Below are 21588 nucleotides of genomic sequence, written 5' to 3' on the forward strand. Positions count from 1 at the left end.
ACATGAACGGTCAAGCAGATTTACTCTTTCCAGGTGAGACACCAGTATTAACTTTGTTACAGGAACCTAAGAAATGACCATGGTATCCTGTAGCAACATGTCGGTGCGGCGCCCGAAGTATGTAAACGAATTTCGCAGAGACGCGGAGCGAAATTTGCATTACACACACAACGCGACCACTTCAAGATCGCTGCGTGCATTCGCGGGACCACTGGTGCCGACTTAAATAACATTCTTCGCGTCAACAATTCACTCCCCTTCTACAAAACAGCGCGAACTCCAATCACACTGCAGAAAACTCAATATTTGTGGTGGCGACAACGGACGCGGTGACCTCCTGAATCCGCCATGCTGCAACTTCGCAGCGCCCTCTCAAGTTCACTTGAGTTGCGAATATTATGCAAAAACTCAGATATATGTAAATATTAGTCCACGTCTTCGTTAAAAAGTGGAAAATTTCACTCGGTGACACTACAAACAAAGAAGAAAAACCCCGCACGCTTTCAGGAGAACATTTCGTATTTTTAATTCTCCTAAAAAAGCAACTTCAAATACAGAGGGTGACGCAAATAGGCGTGTAACGCGATCCCCTGCTACTTTTGCCGATACGAAAGCCTTCATTGGTGAACCTGAGAGATAGTTAATGGCGCTAGCCAGTAATAGGGGCTGTATAAAAGTCAGGTTGACACGTGTAGTCTTTGCAGTGGATTTCATGAGGCGAATACGGTGCTCCTTTTACAGAGATTTTGTCTTCGTGAAGTCGTACATTTAGGCATCGGCCCGTTTGACCAATGCTAAGATTTCCACGTATTAAAGAAACATCGTATGCGACTTATTTTGAGTAATTGACAAACGTTGTCCCAATATCAAATGCCACACCTATGCTTTGTTTAGATTGCGCCTTTTTTGCGAACTTTTCACTGTACGGCATCTGACAAATGTTGTCATAACATGAAATGCCACACCTATGCTTTGTTTAGATAGCGCCATTTTTTGCGAACTTTGGACTGTACGGCATCTACTTGACAAATTGATTTCGGCTATCAACAGTACACACACCCTATACCTTGTTGCTACCTGTGTGGTGTGTTGTGATATGAAAGACTGCCATCGTCTTTCTGACCACACCCTCAGACTCAGTATATGCCCGGCCCGCGTCGTGGCGTCGCCAAGCTAATTTCGCGGTGACTCTTCGCATGTCACAAAACTGGCTTCATCTGCACAACCGGTTCCTTGTAGGTGGTCGAAACGGTTTTTTGATCAAATTCTTCAGTGATGCGACTGAGTTAATTTCATTCATGGCGTCGCTACGCCAATTTTCGCTGCCTTAAAAAAGACCTTATTATGGTTTTGGAATATTTTTTGATTATATGTTGGTACATTAGGCAAGTTTTATAAAACACAAACTTGATTCGCAAATTTAGAGGCTGATATTTGAATTTTTTTGGTAACTCAGAGGTGAACCTAGATTTAACATTCGCAAAAGTACTGCTACCTTGTCTGCCTCATCATACCAAGGCAGTCACCTAAAAACATGAAAATCTTCGAACTTGTGTCATCCAGCTGCTTCTCATTGTGCCTATCTACCATGCTTAAAATATTGTCGCAACGTGCAAAGAACAGGACACAAGGCTTCCTTTCGACGTTAAAAGCAAGGCTCTATTCACATACAAAAATTAAGCGCAAGAGCAGACGCGCAACGTCGTCTTCCTCAAAAAACGCCAGAGACTGGCGCCCGTGATGCTGGCTTCTTCGTCCTTTTGTGTTTACGGCTAATAACCGTGACATTAGCCTCCCTCTCAAGAAGGCATCGTCCCGATGCTTTATCATCATGGCGGAAGGGTTTGTAGTCACTGGTAGACCACGGGTTCATGCGGACAAATAAGGCTTCATCCTAACCACGTGAACAACTTCTGGTGCATGTCTTTGACGTCTTGAACAATGGGGACTGTCGGGAATCACTTCAAAGTTAACATCACTGAGACGACGGAGGACTTTATACGGCCCAAAGTACCGTCGCAAGAGTTTCTCCGAGAGGCCACGACAGCGAACTGGAGTCCAGATCCAAACTTTCTGTCCTGGTTCATAGGAGACAGGTCGGTGACGAAGATTATAGCGCCTTGTGTCATATTCCTGGTGGCGACGAATACGTACGCGGGCAAGTTGGCGGGCTTCTTCAGCAAGGTGAGTTATGTGGTCTGCACTTGTGTCAACGCCATCACTTTCATGTGGCAACATAGCGTCGAGCATGGTTGTGACGTCACGTCCATAGAGAAGATGGAATGGTGTCATGCGTGTTGTCTCTTGCAGAGCCGTATTGTAAGCGAAATTGACATAAGGCAGTATCTCGTCCCAGTTTTTATGTTCCACATCGACGTACATACAAAGCATATCCGCGAGTGTTTTGTTCATCCGTTCCGTCAGACCATTTGTTTGCGGATGGTATGCCATTGTGCACCGGTGAGATGTTCCACTTAGATTTAAGACTGTGCGTAATAGCTCGGCTGTGAACGCTTTTCCTCCGTCAGTTATTACTACAGATAGAGCGCCATGCCTCAGGACTATATCCTCAATGAAAAACTGGGCTGCTTCACTTGCTGTGCCCCGCTCCAAAGCCTTGGTTTCAGCGTAGCGAGTAAGATAGTCTGTGGCTACAATTATTTATTCGCGACCAACAGCCGAAGTTAAAAATGGTCCTAGAAGATCCATTCCGACTTGAGCGAATGGATTTTCCGGTACATCAATTGGATGGAGGAGCCCTGCTATAGTTTGACGGCTGGCACTTTCCTACGTTGGCACTCAAGACAAGTCCGAACGTGCTGTTGAACGGTTGCCGTCAGTTTCGGCCAGTAATACTTCTGTCTCACTCGGCATAGCGTTCGTCTGTGGCCTAAATGACCGGATGTTGGTACGTCATGGCACGCCTCTAGTACTTTTTTCCTGAGTTGTGTTGGGACGACAAGTAAGTAGGTGTTGCCGCTCGGAGAAAAGTTCACCTTATAAAGGACCTCCTTGCACAAACAAAACGACGCTATCCCTCTTGCGAAGAGGTTTGGCATATCAGATGTGCGTCCCTCTAAGAAATAAATAAGGAGTGCAACTCGGGATCGACACGTTGCTGCTGTGCGATTGTAGACGTGTTGACTACACCGACAAACGCCGCATCGTCATCATCTTCAGCATTTGCGTCTTCTAATGGGGCGCGAGAAAGGCATTCGGCGTCTGTATGTCACTTTCCGGATTTATAAACTATAGTCATATCGAATTCTTGAAGCTTGAGGCTCCAGCGCGCCAATCGTCCTGACGGGTCCTTTATGTTCGTCAACCAACAAAGCGAGTCGTGATCGCTGATGACTTTAAACGGGCGGCCGTACAAATATGGACGAAACTTCATGACCGCCCACACCACCGCAAGACACTCTTTTTCAGTGGTAGAGTAATTCTCTTCTGTACGGGAGAGAGTCCGACTTGCATAAGCAATTACTCGTTCAGCGCCATCTTGCCACTGAACGAACAGAGTGCCTAAGCCGACATTGCTGACGTCGATGTGAACCGCTGTCGGAGCGTCATCGTCGAAGTGACCGAGAACTGGCGGGCTTTGAAGACGTTCTCGCAGCTCGTTGAACGCTTCCCGCTGCTCTTCACCCCACACAAACGTGACGTCTTCTCGGGTGAGTTGTGTTAAAGGTGATGCAATATGCAAAAAAATTCTCAATGAAGCGTCGGTAATAGGCGCACAGGCCTAAACATCGCCGCACTGCCTTCTTGTCTGATGGCGTAGGAAAACTTGCAACAGCGGCTATTTTGTCTAGGTCAGGCCATACACCTTCACTGCTGACAAGGTGTCCCAAGAAAGAAGCTGTTCGAAGCCAAAGTGACATTTTTCTGGCTTGAGTGAGAGTCCGGCCGACCGTATCGCTTGAAATACCGCGTGTAGTCGCTTCAAGTGCTCGTCAAATGTCGCTGAAAATACAATTACATCGTCCAAATATACCAGGCACGTTTGCCACTTTAGAACTGACAGGACTGTGTCCATGAGCCGCTGAAACGTTGCCGGTGTGGAGCACAAGCCGTACGGGAGAACTTTAAACTCATAAAGACGATCGGGTGTCACGAATGCTGTTTTTTTTTCGATCGCTTTCATCAACTTCTATTTGCCAATACCCGCTCCGTAGATTGATCGAAGAGAAATACCGAGCATGGCGTAGTCGATCGAGAGAATCGTCTATACAAGGCAGCGGGTAAACGTCTTTTTTCGTAACCTGACTGAGCTTGCGGTAATCAACGCAGAAACGTAAAGTTCCGTCTTTTTTCTTCACCAATACTACCGGTGATGCCCAAGGACCTTTTTATGGCTGAATAACGTCATCTTGAACCATCTTTCGCACCTGACTTTCTATGGCCTCACGTTCCCGCGGAGCTACACGGTATGGGTTCTGCCGTATGGGTGTGGCCGTTTCATCCGTAATTATGCGATGTTTCGTCAACGGCGTTTGGTGAACTCTAGACGTCGAAGAAAAACAGTCCTGAAACTCAACAATAAGCTTCAGAAGGCTTTGCTCCTGTGGGGGCAGTAAACTTGGGCCAACGTCGACGGATAGAGGGGCCGACCCGGTGACATCGGCTTTCTCCACAGTCAAGCAGTCTGCAACCTCAATGAGCTCGTCGACGTGCGCGCCTGCCATACCTCTTGCAAGATTACAGAGAATAGGGGTGACGTGAAAGAAGAGAGATTTTCTAAATTTTGTGTAGTAACCTATAAGTACTTTATAGAACTCACATCTGAAGCCTTTGCCACCTCTTCTTAATTGTTTATTGACGTTTCATAATGTTCGAGATAATTCTCAACAACTGGTGCCAATGAGCCAAATTCTGGTTGGCTGCTCAAAAAACATATCACTAGGTGCTAGCGCCATGAATAATCTTTATCACTGCTATGTACACATCGGAATCTCATAAAAGCAATTGAACTCTGCCTAGAAAAACATATTCAACAAGTTAGAGTATAGTGTACTATACTAAGGGAGTGCGTTAAGCTGTCGCGTTCACCCATGAAGACAGATCAGCAAATCAGGATCGAAGCAGAGCATTTCGAGCCTTTCGAGCATATCAGCCTCGGTATACCTGGGAACTTTCTAGTCTTACCAGCCCCCGTAACTTTTTGTCAGCCCTTTGTGCATTTGCCTCCTCCGGGATTACACTCAGTTACGCCTAATAACCAGCCGTTATCCTACGTACGTGCTACATGCACTGCCTGTGTCCATTTGTTCATGATTTCAACTATGATATCCTTAACCCTGGTTTGTTCTCTGATTAACCCTGCTCTCTTCTTGTCTCTTAAGGTTACACCTATAATTTTACTTTCCAGCGCTTCTTCGTAAGCCTCCAGGTTTCTGTTCCGTAGGTAAGTACCGGAAAGATGCAGCTGTTGTTTACCTTTCTTCTGAGGGTTAGTGGCAGATTACCGTTCTTGATTCAGAACGCTTGACGAATGTGATCCACCCAATCATTATTCTACAAGTTATTTCACTCTCATGGTTTGGCACCATGGTTACCACCTGTCCTACGTAGACCCATTACCACAGATTGCTCTTCCCCTTTACTAATAGAACCAGTGACCCGCGCATGCTCACGCGTCATGGTGCCGTGCGGCGCATGCCTCTCGTGGACGAGCACGAGCCGAGAGACTGACCTAGAATTGTTCGAAAAAGGGACGAGTTTGTGGAACACTTAGCGGACTCTTTCGTAGTATCGTACCTACATTTCTAGGCACGTAAGTCACACGCTTTGTGAATGCAAGGGGAACTCCCAACCAAGAACAATACTGCCAGTTTTCTCTCTCGAGGCGTGGGAGTCGCTCCTGTCGTCAGCCGACTACCGTCTCCAGGCAAAGTGGTTAATTGGGCCGAAACGGTCATGGCAAGCTTTCGGCCACCACCCTTCGAACCACAGGCAAATTAAATTTACCGACCTTGCTACGCCGTCATTAAAGTTGTTTCTCTCTCTCTCGCCCTTAACAATTCATTGTGTGTGCTTCCGCCTCTTGCACTACGTGGGGGGGAAACTTTATTAGAACTTGGCCGGCAGCTTGGTCTTGGTGGCCTCAGATGGCGGCGCTGAGTCCCTGAACTCGGGCGGCATCTTCGGCCTGCCGGACAGCCCAGAGCTGGTCGTTGAGCTCCGAGCTTCTCAGCGCCGCCTCCCAGCGGCGGCGTCGCCGACGGAGAAGGTCCCCCGCGGCACCCGCAGACGGGACGGCGGCGGGAACGAGTGAGCTAGAGGCTTCCTGTTGCCTGGTACTGGCAGCCGCCATAGGCGCATCGCGAACGGCGGCCGTTTCTCGACCATTGTTATCGGCGCATTCCAAGAGCATGTGGCGCAGCGTTGCTCTGTGCCCGCATGCTTTACATAGATCGGTAATGTGTAAGTGCGGGTAGCAGTGGCGTAAGACGACCGGGCTGGGGTAAGAGTGAGTTTGTAGTAAGCGATAGCTTACGGCATCGTGTCTGTTTAATTTGTCATGCGGTGGCGGGAACTTTCGCCTTTCCAGTCTGTAGTGTTGCGTAATATCTCGGAACGTGATGAGACGATCACCCCACGACCATTGTGGTCTGTGTTGTCGCTGCGTGTGTGTCAAGGTGTCTCGATCCGGCAGATCAGAAGCCCCGTTCTCGGGAGCGGAGGCGGCGGCCACGGAATGTGCCGCGGCTCGGCGAGTGAGACCTCGAGCCGCGGCGTGGGCCGCCTCGTTGCCCGGAAGCGGGACATCGGTGTGTGCCGGGGTCTAAAGGAGGAAGACTGTTAAATTTTGTTGTGGCGATCGCGACGCTGAGTCACCATCACCGCACCTCTTAAGGATGCGGGCCGCTTCCCGCGAGACGCGGCCGCGCGCGAAGCCGCGGATTGCTGCCTGCGAGTCGCTGATTACGATCGTAGCGTTCGGCACCATGGCGATTGCTAGGGCTATCGCGGCTTCTTCGGCCGCCTCCGTATGTCCCGTGGTCACCGTGGCGCTCGCGAGGCATTTGCCCGCACGGTCAACGACCGCAGCGGCGTGTGCGTGTCTCCCGTCACCATATCTCGCGGCATCTACGTACACAACTTCGTCGCTAGTGCCGTACTTCTTTTGAAGGTCACTAGCTCGCTGGTTACGGCGCCCGACGTGGTGCGTCGGGTGCATATTCTTAGGAAGCGGCGGAACAATTAGGCGGTCGCGAACCGAGGCAGGAACATCCGCTTTTTCTCCCTGCTGAGTGTGGTACCGGATGCCAAGTGACTCGAGGATGTGTCGACCCGTCTTAGACCCCGACAAGCGTTCGTTTTGCGAAACGACATGGGCCTCAATTAACTCGTCGAGTGAGTTGTGCAGTCCAAGTTCTAGTAACTTTTCAGTGCTCGCATTCAGTGGAACTCCAATTGCTCTCTTGAAAGCCTTTCGTATTATACATTCGATCTTGTTTTTTTCTGAGCCTAGCAATTTGAGGTAGGGGGCAACGTATGTTATACGGCTTATTGCGTACGCCTGCACTAGACGGATCGCGCAGTGTTCGCGCATACCAGTACGTCTGTTCGTGATACGACGTAGGAGTCGGATCGTGTCGTCTACCGAACGACGTAGTCTTCGCACCGTCTCACCATTATGGCCGTTTGCTTGCAGGTGTAACCCCAGAATTCTAATTTTGTCTACGTGTGGAATGGGAGTGCCATCTGCCAATAGAACGCTTATTTTGTAGCACTCCCTTTCCTCGTCGCGCGGGGTTTTGCGACCTCTACTTGTAGGTTTGTAGATTAGAAGTTCCGACTTGGTTGCCGAGCATTCGAGGCCCGTTCCTCGCAAGTACTCCTGAACTTCGTCTACACCTGCCTGGAGCGTACGCTCGATGTGACCATCACAACCTCCGCCGGGAACCCAGAGGGTGATGTCATCCGCGTAGATACTGTGATACAATTCTTGTATGCCTAATAATTTCTCGGGTAGCCCCAATAGAACTAAATTAAAGAGTAATGGCGAAATTACGGAGCCTTGTGGCGTGCCCCTCGAGCCCATCTCAAATTCTTGCAGTTCCACATCTCCAACGACGACGCGTACGCATCTGCCGGCAAAGAAGTCACGTATGTAATTATATGTTTTTTGTCCTAGTCCTAATGTTTGAACTCTGTTTAATATTGCTTCGTGTTTAACGCTGTCGAAGGCCTTTTTAATATCTAGGCCAAGGATCGCCTTGGTTGAGCTGGTAATGTCATCAACAATGTGGTGCTTCAGCTGAAGCAACGCGTCTTGTGCGGAGAGATTGCGGCGGAATCCTAGCATGGTGTGCGGAAATACATCGCGGACTTCGAGAAAGTCAGTCACGCGTTTGAGGACTGCGTGCTCCAGAACTTTTCCTACACAAGACGTGAGCGAAATTGGCCTTAGATTATCAAGCGTAACCTGCTTGCCCGGTTTAGGAATCATGATAACTCGAGCTCTTTTCCACGCTTCAGGAAGGGAACCGCGTTGCCAGCACTCGTTGATATAAGTCACAAATCGGGAGATTGACTCGTCATCTAAGTTGCGGAGAGCCTTGTTCGAAACCCGGTCCAGGCCGGGCGCCGATTGGGTGTTTAGTGCAAAAAGGACTGCCCGAATTTCCGCTTCGCTAAATTCGGCGTCTAGTTGCTCATTAGCAACGCCGTCATAATCTGGGTGTTGGACGCTCTCTGCCGACTTAAAGTAACGGTCACGTATTGCACCGAGCAGGTCATCGCCTTTATGATCGTTCACAAGTCTCCGAGTTTTATGGCCTTGAGCGGCACGAGTATCTTCCGGATCCAATAGGTGCCGGAAAAGGCGCCAAGCACTCGCCCCGCGCATCTGTCGCTCGAGGCCGTTGCACAGGTCTTCCCATTGTGACCTACAGACTTGGAACGCATGTTCCTCAATTTCTCTGTCTAACCGTGCTATGCGTTTCCTCAACGCCCGGTTATGTCTTTGGCGTTTCCACCTCTTGAGTAGGGCGTGCTTTGCTTCCCACATGTGTAGGAGCCTGCTGTCGATTACTTCGAGCTTCGCTTCGGGCGGGATGTGGCACGTTACCGCGTCTACGTCCCGATTGAGCGTCGCGGTCCACTCGTCTATATCCGTGATCGGCTCGTCGCCCCGCCCGCCTTCTGCTCTCTTTTTGCGGAACACGTCCTACTGCACTAATTTGAGTTTACGGCCTGTGCTTTCAAGGTATGTTTTACGAACGCTCGGGCCCGTGTCTACCGTAATCTCTATCAGAGAGTGGTCACTCCCTAAGTCCTCCTGCGTGTTTTGCCAAGACGCCGCTGTGACATTCGACACGAACGCGAGGTCCGGTAGCGTGTCTGCGCTCACGCTGTTACCCCGGCGCGTCGGATCGGCGGGGTTCGCGATCAGTTCAAGCCGTTGGTCTTGCGAGTCTTCCCAAAGGTGTTTGCCCTTGAGCGTTTCACGCGTGTATCCCCAGGCCCCATGGGGCGCATTAAAATCACCCGCAACTAGCAGGGGTGCGCCGTTGGCGGCCGTGCTTGCTCTCCGGAGCATCTCCCCAAATCGGTGCTGTAGCGTGGGTTTACTGTAGACGTTAAGTACAAACAGGCCTCGGCCGCGCTTAGGAATTAATTCTACAAAAACATGCGGTATCCTTACGCACTCAAGTTCGCGCTGCGCCACCGTGATGTTACGTCTAACTAGCACGGCGGCGACCGGCGCCGGACGCGGCGGGGGCGACGGCAGCGACCGCGGTCGCGCCGACGACGAGAGCGGATCGCCCCGCCCTCGGCGACCCGCGGCCGCCCCCGGCGCCCCACCACGCACCGAGCGCCGTGTAGCACGTTTTTCTTTCCGCCTGTTTTCCTCTGCGGCCGCATTTATGGCTTTGTAACCAGCTAGTTTTGCCGGATAATTTGTTTCCTGCAAAAGGATAATGTCCGGTTTCGTCTCACGGCTTCGAATAAATTGCTCGAGATTTCCCCGCTTCCTCCTATATCCCCGGCAGTTCCACTGCCAGATCGTGTACTGTTGTTTGTGAGTGTTAGTGTGAGTGTGCGCGTGTCTAGCCATGGTGATGCTTGTGTTTAATTTAGCCCATCGCCGTCGAGGCGACTGGGGTGCGGCTGAATGTGCGGCTCGGCGTCTGGCAGCGCGTTCTGCTGCTGCTGACTCTGTTGCTGTCTAGCGTAGGGCTTACTCACCGTTCTAATCGGTCTGCCCGCAGATGTCGGGAGTCGCGCTTCAATGTTTTCTATGCGCGCCGTGTGCGCGGTGAGCATTTGTGTCATTTGTTCAGAGAGCTTAGCTATCACACTATTGAACATGTCATTTATCTGTGCCACCTGTTTAGCAAAACGTTCATCGAGGCTGGTCTCGATAGTATCGATTTGTTTCTGTAGCTTATCATAACGGCCAAATCGCTGTGTGGATTCGTGCCTGGCAGGATCTAGTGCTATCCTTTTCGCGATACACGGGCGGTCTTCGCGTCCGCCTGCCCCCTCTCCCGAACTGCTCTCGTCATCCGTGTCCATCCCCGCCGCCTCAGGTCTCGACGGAGTCGAAGACCGAGGCGTCGGTGGTGGCGGCGCCGTTGACTGTTGCTGCGGTTGTTGCATTCGTGGAGCCTCTCCTTTCAATTTGGAATTTTCCGCTCTTAGGGCGGCGTTCTCGCGTTTCAGCTCTGAAATTATCGATTGTAATGGTCCTAGGCGTTGTTCTAGCGCTCGCTCTACCGCTAGCTTAAGCTCGCCCCCAGCGCCGCCACCGACGGCGGGACCACCAGGACGTCCCGCTGAAACAACGCCGCCGGCGCGAAAGGCGGCTACATCCGCCCATCTCACCTGCTACCATGTGCCCATGGGTCCTTGTTGTTGCGGCTGCCGCCACGTCTGATGCTGCTGACTTTGTTGGGTGCCTTGGTTGACAGCTGCGGCGCCCGGAACGGCGCCACCGCGCGTCTTCGACATGCTTCTCGGCCTTGGTGTCCGGCTGCGAGAGCGGGACCGGGATTTACCGCCGCCGCCTCTCGCGTCTCGGCTTGTCGAGCGTCCTCTTCGGGTGGCGTTGGATGTATGACTGTCAAACGCCGGATAATGATTGTAGTAACCTCCGTTGCCTTCGGTGCTAATGCCGCTGTTGTAGATGCTGTCGGACGCTGCGGCCGCTTGCTCTTCTTCACGCCGCTTTCGCTCTAGGCGGCGACGCTTGACTATGTAAGGAGTCTTGTATCTCGCCTTGCAGACGCGGTCACCCGTGAGATGATCCTTGCCACACAGTTGACACCGCGGCTCGCAGCGATGGTCAGACGGTGGGTTACTGCTTCCGCAGCCACGGCAAATCTTGTCGGCAGGGTTGGGACACACGTCGGAGCGATGGCCCAGCCTCCCGCACGCGTAGCACACGTCGATGTGCTTTCTGTAGAGGGAGCATCTCACAAGCATAGGTCCATAGTATACGTGTCTGGGAACATGGAAACCGTCGAACAATACGATGATGTTGTCCGTGGTGCCCATTCGCTTGGCATGCAGCACGCCGGGGTTGCGCTGCGTCACTAGGTTGTTAACGATGTCCTCCGGGCTCTCGTCTTTGGAAATGTTCCTAATCAGGCCCTTGGAAGTGTTCTCCGGGGCGGCCTGATAGGTGTTCGCCTCGAACTCTCGGTTCCCGATGCAAAGCTTGCTGATGGCTCCGTATCGTTTGGCTCTGTCCGCGGACGGAGTGCTGAGCACCACGACTTTCTGTTTAACGTTGAGGCAGATGCTGTCCTCTCTAGCCGCTTCTCTACCGATACCTGCCGCGTTACGAAGGCAGCAGTAAATGCGATCTATCTTGTATTCAGCCCCGTTGAATCCGCCGTGGGGGCGCACAATGATCCTGTAGTCATCGGGCGGTAGCTCTGGCATTCGGCTCGCCTTAGCGAGGTGCTGCAAGTAACGAGCACACTTCTTTTTATTCTGCGCCGCTGTGGCAGCATCCGGGGCAATCCCTGTAGTTTCCGCGGCAGCCGCCTGTTGCTGCGTCTCCGTCTTCTGGTCTTTCGCTGACTCGGACGCGCCGTCGGCCTGTTTCGTTCTCTTTACGCTGCACCATCCTGCTCCCTCGCCGAAATCTTCCGGCCGAATGTCCTCTCCTTCTACCTCTACGACATCCATTTAGCCCTGGCAAAGGCCTTGTACGCTGCCGTCGGGGATCGGGAGCTCCGAGGAGGTTCGGCGACACGTTAGGCTTGCAGGCCCCACCGCCGCAGCGGCCGGCCTATGGCGTCGTGCGCAGAGACGCTGGACTTGGCGTTCTTGCTTTCGTGGTGGAATAAAAGGTGCCAATAAGTGGCTAAAAAGTGGTCCCACCTGGCAAAACTTGGTGTCAGGGAAGTCCTTGAAACTGCCGCCGATCGATGGTGAGAAGCGTTTTGCACGATAAATTGGACAATCCACCAAAAACATAGGAAAGTTGCGGAGCCGACGCGCAACACGTCCGCACTCCGTGGCCCCCTAGCGGTGTCTCCCCTGCACTACGTGACAGTATTTTTTTACAACTTCCATCGTCTCTCCACTTATACTTGAGTGCCATTTTCTGCCGATACTAGCACATTACTTTAGTTTTTTGCGTATTGATTTTTAGACCTGTGTTTAAAAAAAGTGTCTAACGATCTAGAGAACTTTGTACTCTACTAAGGTAGAGCAGAAAGCCGAGAATCAAGATTTCCGCAAGCGGTGTGGCTTGTAGACTTTATGGTTGAGCTTCATATGTGCAAAGTTCACTTGCGACACATTACTTTGATAAAGGCCGCCAGAAGTGCGCTAGTTCAATATTCCGAATCATCTTCCAACTTAAGTCGACGCCATAATTACAGCATAAGTTAGGCCCCTGAATGCAAAGCTCGTTTTCAAGGTTATCATTTTTTATAGGAAAACTAATGGTGTCTTAGTTTTAATCACTGCTGGAATAATATTTCTAATCTCTCAACTGCACGCCATCTTCTTCTGTACTCGAAGCTTTCACACGCAGGATGGGCACGTCGCGTATACAAGAAGGATCTGTTGACTTCAAGAAACTCTACTTCAGTAGTTCCGTACAGCACTGTCAAAGCTAGAGTCCTTCTCAACCAATCAATAAGGCGAGCACCTTTGAATCTATCATTCTGCGCCCTGTCGTCTGCCAGCGGCGAGCGCTGCTAGCGGTGAGCTTGCGCAGCGTCATTATTTTCTTCCCTTAACAGAAATAGACCTTTTTCAACATTCAGCACCACCTATCGAACGTAACCAAAAACATTTTTCCGCCATGTCTTGTTCACCCAAGGGACACTCATTGGCGTACCGTCTAAACGCGGTACACGTCCAGCAGGAACACCAGCGGTGTCCGCGTGCGCTGCAGGGAACGTTCGTCGGCGTCGCTGGGAAACAGCCTGCCAGCTCGCACGTGTGAACAATATATGGTGGAAGAGTCATGATGACAGACTGAATTTTCTGAAGGGTCGATTGTACATCGCTCTGCAACACACCGAGATCGAATTCGTACAGTTGCGTTTCTTGACCACAGGCCCAGTATTATCAAAACGTAGTGTCAAACTAAACAATGTGTGCTCAAGCTGGCACCTGCAAATAAATGTCCCCCTTTGCAGAAGATTGGAAAAAACTAACAAACGCGCAATACAGGCCCTCCTAAAATTGCGAAGCACCTGTCGACACTCGTGTAGCTTACAACATCGAGTGTTTGAGTGTGGCTCTAGAAAATAGTGCTGAATCGATCCGAATACTGTGTTGCCAACGCTTAATGACATGAATCTAAACCAAATAGAAGCATCAGTTTGGAGCTCACAAGCTGTACAGAGCACACGGCGGTCGCTTGATACAATCGATCTTGGCGACAACTCCGCCCGGAAGTTCAGCGATGCTTTTCGGACACAATTCCGGTTTCTCTGCAGTGCTGTTGTGTGTGGGGCTGTGCCGAATACTAGTAAATTTGTAGGGATTACCAATAGTCTGTATTTGATAGATGAAAGCCTAATGTATATAAGGCACAGTTACGTTATTTCTTCTCTATTTTCACGTTATAACCTGAAGATGCGAAAACTCTTTCTTCGGTATCTTAGGGCCACAGGAAGTGCTTTTCATGAAAACTGGGGTAATATCACCAGGCAGAGTGCACTTTCATAAGTGGATTAAAAAAATTCTGACGAGACTGTTTTTAAAAGTCATGTACGCGTAACGAGTTCTGTACAATTGCGCTACAACTTGATTCGCGTATTTCAGTGCACGAAAATCGAGTAGCTTTAACTCTGCTGCAAATAACTCCTGAAACAGAGTCTAGAGATGCTTGTGAGACGGTCTATGATAGATGAATGGAAACACTTTATTGTGAATAAAGCTTTACTAGAGGTCAGTGAGGTGCTAAAATGTTTATAGAAAAACTTTATTATAGAAAAAAGAGTTCATTAGCCACCAAGGGTGCTCTAAATTGAAGATGAAAGCCATATATCAGTGACGATGTGAATTTGATAGCCTTCATAATATTATTACCAGAAGCAGTGGCAAGTTTAGGAGAACATGAATTCTCATAAACATGAGCTTGCTGAGTACTTGATGGTCGGCACTTGATGGTCGCATATAAAATAAAGGAGTTGACGGCCAGGAGTGTTTTTTTTTTCAGAGTTCATGTCACAAAGCCTATTGTCTACGTTCCGCATTGTCACACTGCGAAGCAGCACTTGAAGAATGCACTGCTACGCTGCTGAAACATTGTCTCAGCAAAACGGCAGCACCTCATAGTGAATCGACATTCGTGCCATCACTTGACATGTTAGTTCGAACGCTAAGTGAGAGGCCATAACAGGCTGAAATTGTCTGCCTTCGCCGCAAATACATTTTGTACTCAACGCTTCCACGATTACTTTCGAGAAAGGGCTCTGAACGGCTGCACTAAGAGGTCGTTTGCGGCATCGCGTAGTCAGGTAGTGTACAAGTCTTTTCGGCGATAAAGCGCGCGTAGTTGCTAAGGGAATCGCTCATCTCTAACTCTAAATGATGTTTGTAAATATCTCGCCGAATATTGGAGCATGTAAACGCTCGAGGCTCGATTCTGTGCGGCGGGTTGAAAGAAAATTTTGGGAATTGGAGACAAAGCCATCAACTGGCCGTTATAATATAACTACGGTAATAAATTAAAGTTAGCGCGGGGCAGAAGAGAGGGTGGCTTTTTCGCCCACCTCCATCATATTCTTAGTGCGTTCTTTGAGAAGCTAATTGCCCAGGAGATTCTGCCCGAGTGTGTGCTTGCCCTGTCGCTCTCTTAAATTTAAATTTTGAATTCGTGGCAAGTTGAGCCGACTTTATTATGTTAGCAAAAAAACTTCTTTTGGGGCGATTTGGGCTTATTTGGTGCAGATGACTGAGGCGCAGAAAACATTTTGCGAAACGGGCAGGAAGAGAAAAAAGAGCGCCAACTACCGACTGTTTATGCACACCAAAAAAAGAAGACAATGCCGCGCATGCGTGCACAGCCAACAAACGTCGTACAGCGTCATGGTCAAGGCAATGTGCTATCGAAAAACTGCATTCGTGTGGAATAAAACATTATATATTTATCACTGATACAATCGGACCCTTTCTTTTTATTATAAAAAGATTCCAAGAGCTGTCTAACTGTTTGTTCGCTACTTCCACCAAGAATCACCGTTTGTTCAAAGCAAGACACACACCCGCGGGCTTTGCAGTGCGCAGGAAGATCAACTGATACCTGATAACTGATAATCAACTGATACCATTCTCAAACGGCACCACACTGAACCTGTTTCGTTTCAGTCAGGCGGAAACTGATAGTGCTACTTATTTATTAGCCCCCGATTCGTTTCAGCTGAAACATTAGCATAAAAACGATACACACATCGATGTCTCTTTGCGTCTTCATCGTCCTATTACAGCAATACGCGCACCTAGATGGCATAAGTTGACAGATTTTCACTGACCGGCATAGGAGTGGCTCTTCTGGTGCGGCGGCCACTGCGGCGTGGACTTCGGTTCCACCGGATCCGAGGATGGCGTCGCTGTTCGAGTGCGCGGCAGAAGAGAAGCCAGGTACAAGCTGGCTGAAAAAAGGCTTGTAGCGAAGTTGCCTGCTTGTTCTTCGGCAACCCAGTAAAAATTTTCACGAGCTCCCTCAGCTGGCCTTTGTCTTCTTCTGATGCCGCCACGAGCATTCTGCGGTAGCGCTCTTTCGATGACACTGATACTGGCGCTTACGCAATAGTGCTTGGTCTCATACCACCGGTGCCTCAAACGAGTGCTTCTTATGCTACCTGTTAACCTGCTAATACGTCTGTTTCAAACAAAATAGGATAAGGTGAGGTAGTCTACTAGCCAAAAGATAGCGTTGGTGCAGCATAGAAAGGAAAAGAAAGAATTCCCTGATGGTTATGAAACTGCTAAGTGCGAATTCTGAGTGGAGCTTCGTGTTCAGGCATGTGACTGTTTATTTGTATTTACCTGTGCGTTTCATTTTGTTTGTTTTTGTAACCTCTTTCTCTCCTTTTTTTTCTTTCCACTAAGTATCCTCTTCCCGAAAGAGCAGGCAGTCGTTGTGCCCATATATGTGGCAGTTGTCAGCCTGCTCCTTCCCCATTTCCTCTGTGTGTTCGTTTTTAGGGGCGAAGCTTCTTGGGGCGTGGGTCTGTCGCTCTTCCGTATGTATGCATAGAGTTAAACGTAGCCACCAGTGGCACATACCCGCTCTAGAGTGGGTATGTGCACAGGGGTTGCTAGATGGAAGGTGGTGGTACTTGGAGTGTTCACTATATAGATGGACGCACAAACGGACGCATGGATGGGCGGACAGACAGACTAGCCGACGGACAGATGTATGGACGGACGCATGGACGTACGCACGGATGGACGCATGAACGAATGGACTGACGGATGGACGGAAGCACCAACGGGCTGACGGACGCTTCGCCCCACTCATCATTCACTGCGTGGATACGCTGTGATTTTTCTATGTATACTAACAAATAGGTATAATAATAATTATAGTATTATTAATATTAATAGCAGTAATTAAAAGTTCTGGACGTTCGCAAATTACTGATTAAGCCATAAATTATTATTTTTGCGAAGTGGGACGGCTTCAGTGGTGCTGTAAACTCCCAGCTGATTGAAAAGTTTGGTGTTGGTGTAGTGCGGGAGACCAAGCGCTTGCTTGTAGACCCCTTGTATAAGGGTATCAATTTTGTTTTGTTCTGAACGTACCAGTTGAGATAAGCAGTCCCCTCATGGCTTGGACACCTAAACCTGCTGATTTCTGATAATAAAGTTTATTCCTCCACCTCCTGCTGCGACAGCTTCCACTACCCCTCTATTTGTCTTTCCATGGGAGGCACCCGTTACACACCTGCAAGGTATTTTGTGAGCTTTGCTGATACCGCATGTGGCCGACAGCGATGAATAATTATGGCTGAGCGCTTTGCAGTGGGCGGCAAGCATGAAACGAAATACTTGTAGCTGAATGAGCATTTTGTGATGTTGGGTTGCCATTCTACTCTTCCGTCGTGCTATTTTACATAGGCTAACGCGATTCCTTGCCCTAGGTAGCGGACGAGGAATCGGGAGCACAACGCTTTCACGCGCTGAAACTGCATGCACATTACGCACAATAATTTGCGCATTTGCGAAGCCACGCGTCGCAACATACTGGCCTAGCAAATAGACTTCTCCACCAAAACAAGATGTTGAGAAGTTAGGACATTACGGGCTACATGGAACAGCACTTCAACCTATTATATCCTATTTGAAAGCACGCTACCAATATGTCGAGCTAAATAAATATAAATCTCACATTAGGCCTATTGAACTTGGCCATGGCCATGGGCGTGCCGTGTCCATGGCCATTTCTTCTTCTTGATTTCGACTATGATGTTGTTACGTGGAGCACTGTGCTCTCATCTCTTTCCGTATAATTACAACTATCTTTTTATATTTTTTTGCATTGCTCGCTGCGTCCTCCTCAATCTAAGTTGAACTCTTTTTGTAATCCTCAAGGTTCCTGCTCCGTTGTGAGCACGGATAAGATGCAGCTTTTATATACCTTCCTCTTGAGGAGTAGCGGCAATCTACCATTCATGGAATTAGAATGCTTGCTGAATGTGCTCCGCCTGATTCTTTGTCTTCTGGTTACTTCAACATCATGATTCGGCTCCGCGGTTACTAACTGTTCAAAATAGACAACCTCTTTTACAAATTCAAGAGCACTACTAGCTCACTTGAAGGGCTGTTCTCTTCTGAGGTTGTTCTAGATTACTTTCGTTTTGTGCATAATAATAATTTTCAGACTTACCTTTCTCTTATTCTTGTCTAATTCATTATTCATTATTTGCAATTTGTCTCATAAGTTACTCTGCAATACACTGTCATCGGCAACGCACAGGTTACTAAGGTACTCTTCATTAGGTCGTAGACTTGAATCTTTCAATTCTGGGCCTCTGAAAACCTCTTTGCCCGTGGTAAATCGCATTTAGGGGATCGCATATCTTTTATTCTTCTTTACTGCCAGTCTGGCGCTTTGTTTGTGGAGCAATATGGTGGCAGTTAATCTGCTGTAGATTTCTCCTAGAATGTTTATATTAGCTTCATCGACGCCTCGATTCCGCAGTGTCTCCATGACCGCTGATACCTCTACTCGACCAAACACCTTCTCAAAATCTATGAAGGCTATGTATAGTGGTTGGGTGTATTCAGAGCATTTATCTATCACATGATTGATAGTAAAAAAGTGGACGATTGTTGGGACATAGCCTGTACAAACACCTGCTTGATTGAATGCTAATGTTGCCTTACTTCTGTTAGCAATTATCTTTGTAAATAGCTTGTATACGACTGACGAGCACTGACGCAAAGTTTTGATAAAGCAACGAGATAACTTGTGGGGCAGCTTCGTGCGCGAACTCGCATCGTCTTCTAAATGTCTAACGGCCAATATTATCTGAAGTCTGGCTGTCTGGCACATAATGCAAACCAATTTTAATGGGCGTTTTGTGCCCCTCAGCAGGAAAGTGAAGCACCTCATGACACGGATATCAATTTCAGTTTGGTGCAGAGAACCACCAACCGCCTACGTCATGAACCTGTGTTCACTGTCATGCCCCTGTACGGTTTATATGTCACATTTTACAACGCTACGAGCATCAGTTGTCGGTATTCTCGCTTAGCTCGCCTGTGTTTACAAAAAAACGCACCTGTCCCACCTCTCTAAACCCGTACTCAAAAGCGGAACTTTCGCTTGTGCTATAAAAACCATCTCCAAGTAACCAACCATCAAGCTTGATCAAGCATGTTTCTGGCCGTGATAAGCATCGTAATACGTTAACAATTGCAGTAAGAAATAGGAGGTACACTATGTTCATTTCACTACCCTTGGAAGAGGCAACCAAATCGTCCAACGCCTACATGCTTGTTTGGTTGTGTCTTGTGCAAGTTCATCGCAATGTAGAGAAAAAAAAGGAGAACACCTTAATGGCACGTTAACATGTTTAAGCAAGGCACCATTCTTTTTTTCCGACACAAAAACTTACGGTTGTTTGTCGAGAAAATTCGACTAGTGAATAGGGTTTGGTTGACAGCATTCTTTCTTAGAATAGCAAATAAATGAGATGAAGTTGTTCTATTTATCATGACGTCCAAGCTTTAGAAGCCAGGGTCGTGTCTACCACGTTCGTAGTGGTGGACACGTCTTCATCAAGCGCCCTGCTTTGTCCGGTTGAATACCCGCCCAGGAAGTCCAGCAAGCCCCTGAAGAGGGCCTTCTTGCTCGCCAGGCCCATGAGGAAGTGCAAGTGAGTGTAGAAAGGGTCATCGATGTATTCCTCTCTCTTGAGCCTGGGGCGGAGATCGGCTCGCAGTTCGTCGACTTCTTGTGGGGTCACGAATTGGTCTCCTTTGCTCCAGAAGACTCCCACATCTGTTGTTACCCGTGACAGGTTGTATTCGGGTGGCTTCCGCTAGTAACGAAGATGGTTCAAATGAGGTATGCGGCATAAGTTTTTGTGTTTTTTGACAGCGAAGCTGCATATACATAGATGAAATCTCAATTCGCTCGTTCTACAAATATATCTGTGCGGAAAAGACTAATTGTGTGTGCGTATTGGCCACATTTGTTTGATGAGCTCTACTCTCGAGCCCTTCCCCGCGAAGCATTAAGAAGTCGTCTGCCTCAAGAAACGTATATCATGAAACCAGGGCCGTAGTCAGGAATTATTCTCAGGAGTGGCCAGCTTGCTGAAGGCATGCGCATTTTGTGAAGAACACCCATTTTAATAATTAGTTATGGTAAAACAACCTCCTGCATCGAAATTCTGGGAAGGGGGGTCTGGACATCCCCCCTGGCTACATGCCAGTATAGAACTATTCACCTTTTAATCTATTCACTCTGCAAACTAATTTATCACCATCATCATGATTATCATCATTACCAGCCTGACTACGCTCACTGCAGGGTAAATGCCTCTGCCATGATCCACCAATAAACCTGGGCTTGTGCCTCCTAAAATAATTCATTTCATATTAATGGCACCATCCGATTCGAGCATGATCAACCGAGGTTGGTCGCGCCATGTGTCTAATGTTGAATTCCAATAGCATATCGAGATCAAGTTTTTCTGCTCTGAGCCGAGCAATCCTATTACAATAACGGATTGGGTTCGTGAAATGTGTGTCACAATGGCAGATTGAGAGAAAATACAGATCACAGATTGGTCCGTGGAGCAAGAATGCTTGCTCCGCCGAAATCGGCGGATTTGACCGGAAGTTCAAGTGACGTATTCTGTGTGCCCGCCTTTCATCCAATCACCGATAGAAGTCCGGAAAACGCTGCGCACTCTCGAAATCTCTCATGCTCCCTACTAGATTTTCGCTCACCAACAGCTCCCATCGAGACGCGGGCGTCCAGTCGCAGATTTGGCGAGAACAACATAGTGCGCTCCATTGGCAATCTGGCCCAGCGCTCGTGATATGCCATTTGAATTCAACATCAGGAACAGTGATTTGACCAAATCATACTCTCCACTCGTTCATCACTATCAGTATAGGAACGCACAGGAGGCAATGCCAATTAATATTTCTGCCCAGTCATAACCAATATTCGAGAAAGATTTAAATTAATTGCACCAATGAACTTGGTGACGAACACCGAGGCACTCGCTTCAGTTCACACGTTAGCTGTATCTGCAGGCCACTTCGGCGATTATCTTTAATACCGATTTCAACTTTTCACAGATTTTTTTCATTTTACGTTTTCTATCAATATTGAAGATAGCGGAGTGAGTGCCGAGACAAAGTTACAAATGTTTCACGTGTTCTGCATCCCACATTACACGGTAACAATCTCCAAAATACACACATAAGCTTTTCGATTAAACCGACTTTTCGAAGGCCATAGCAAGTTGTACTCGAGCACTCACAATGCGGCATGATGCCTCTCTACGGCCAATTCATGAAGGTATCTTTAAAGTAACAGGTTTATGTAACGAATTTTGTTGTCACAAAGAGGTTCGAAAAAGCTAGGTAATGCGTACATTTACACAGCTTGCGACTGGAAGTAAAACCCTAAAG

General features: G+C 48.6%; 1 protein-coding gene across 1 annotated transcript in view; it reads right to left on the reverse strand.

Annotated features, from left to right (window-relative positions):
* Positions 1-19584: 19584 nt before the first annotated feature.
* Positions 19585-21588, reverse strand: part of LOC142817583 (lipase lipl-1-like) — a 40125-nt gene continuing 38121 nt past the window's right edge. Inside the window, exon 10 of the mRNA XM_075894633.1 lies at positions 19585-19979. Coding sequence (XP_075750748.1) covers positions 19650-19979 — 330 coding nt within the window. The 3' untranslated portion in view covers positions 19585-19649. The remainder of the gene's footprint in view (positions 19980-21588) is intronic.

The sequence above is a fragment of the Rhipicephalus microplus genome, chromosome 5 (assembly GCF_043290135.1).
Source record: "Rhipicephalus microplus isolate Deutch F79 chromosome 5, USDA_Rmic, whole genome shotgun sequence".
NCBI lineage: Eukaryota > Metazoa > Arthropoda > Arachnida > Ixodida > Ixodidae > Rhipicephalus > Rhipicephalus microplus.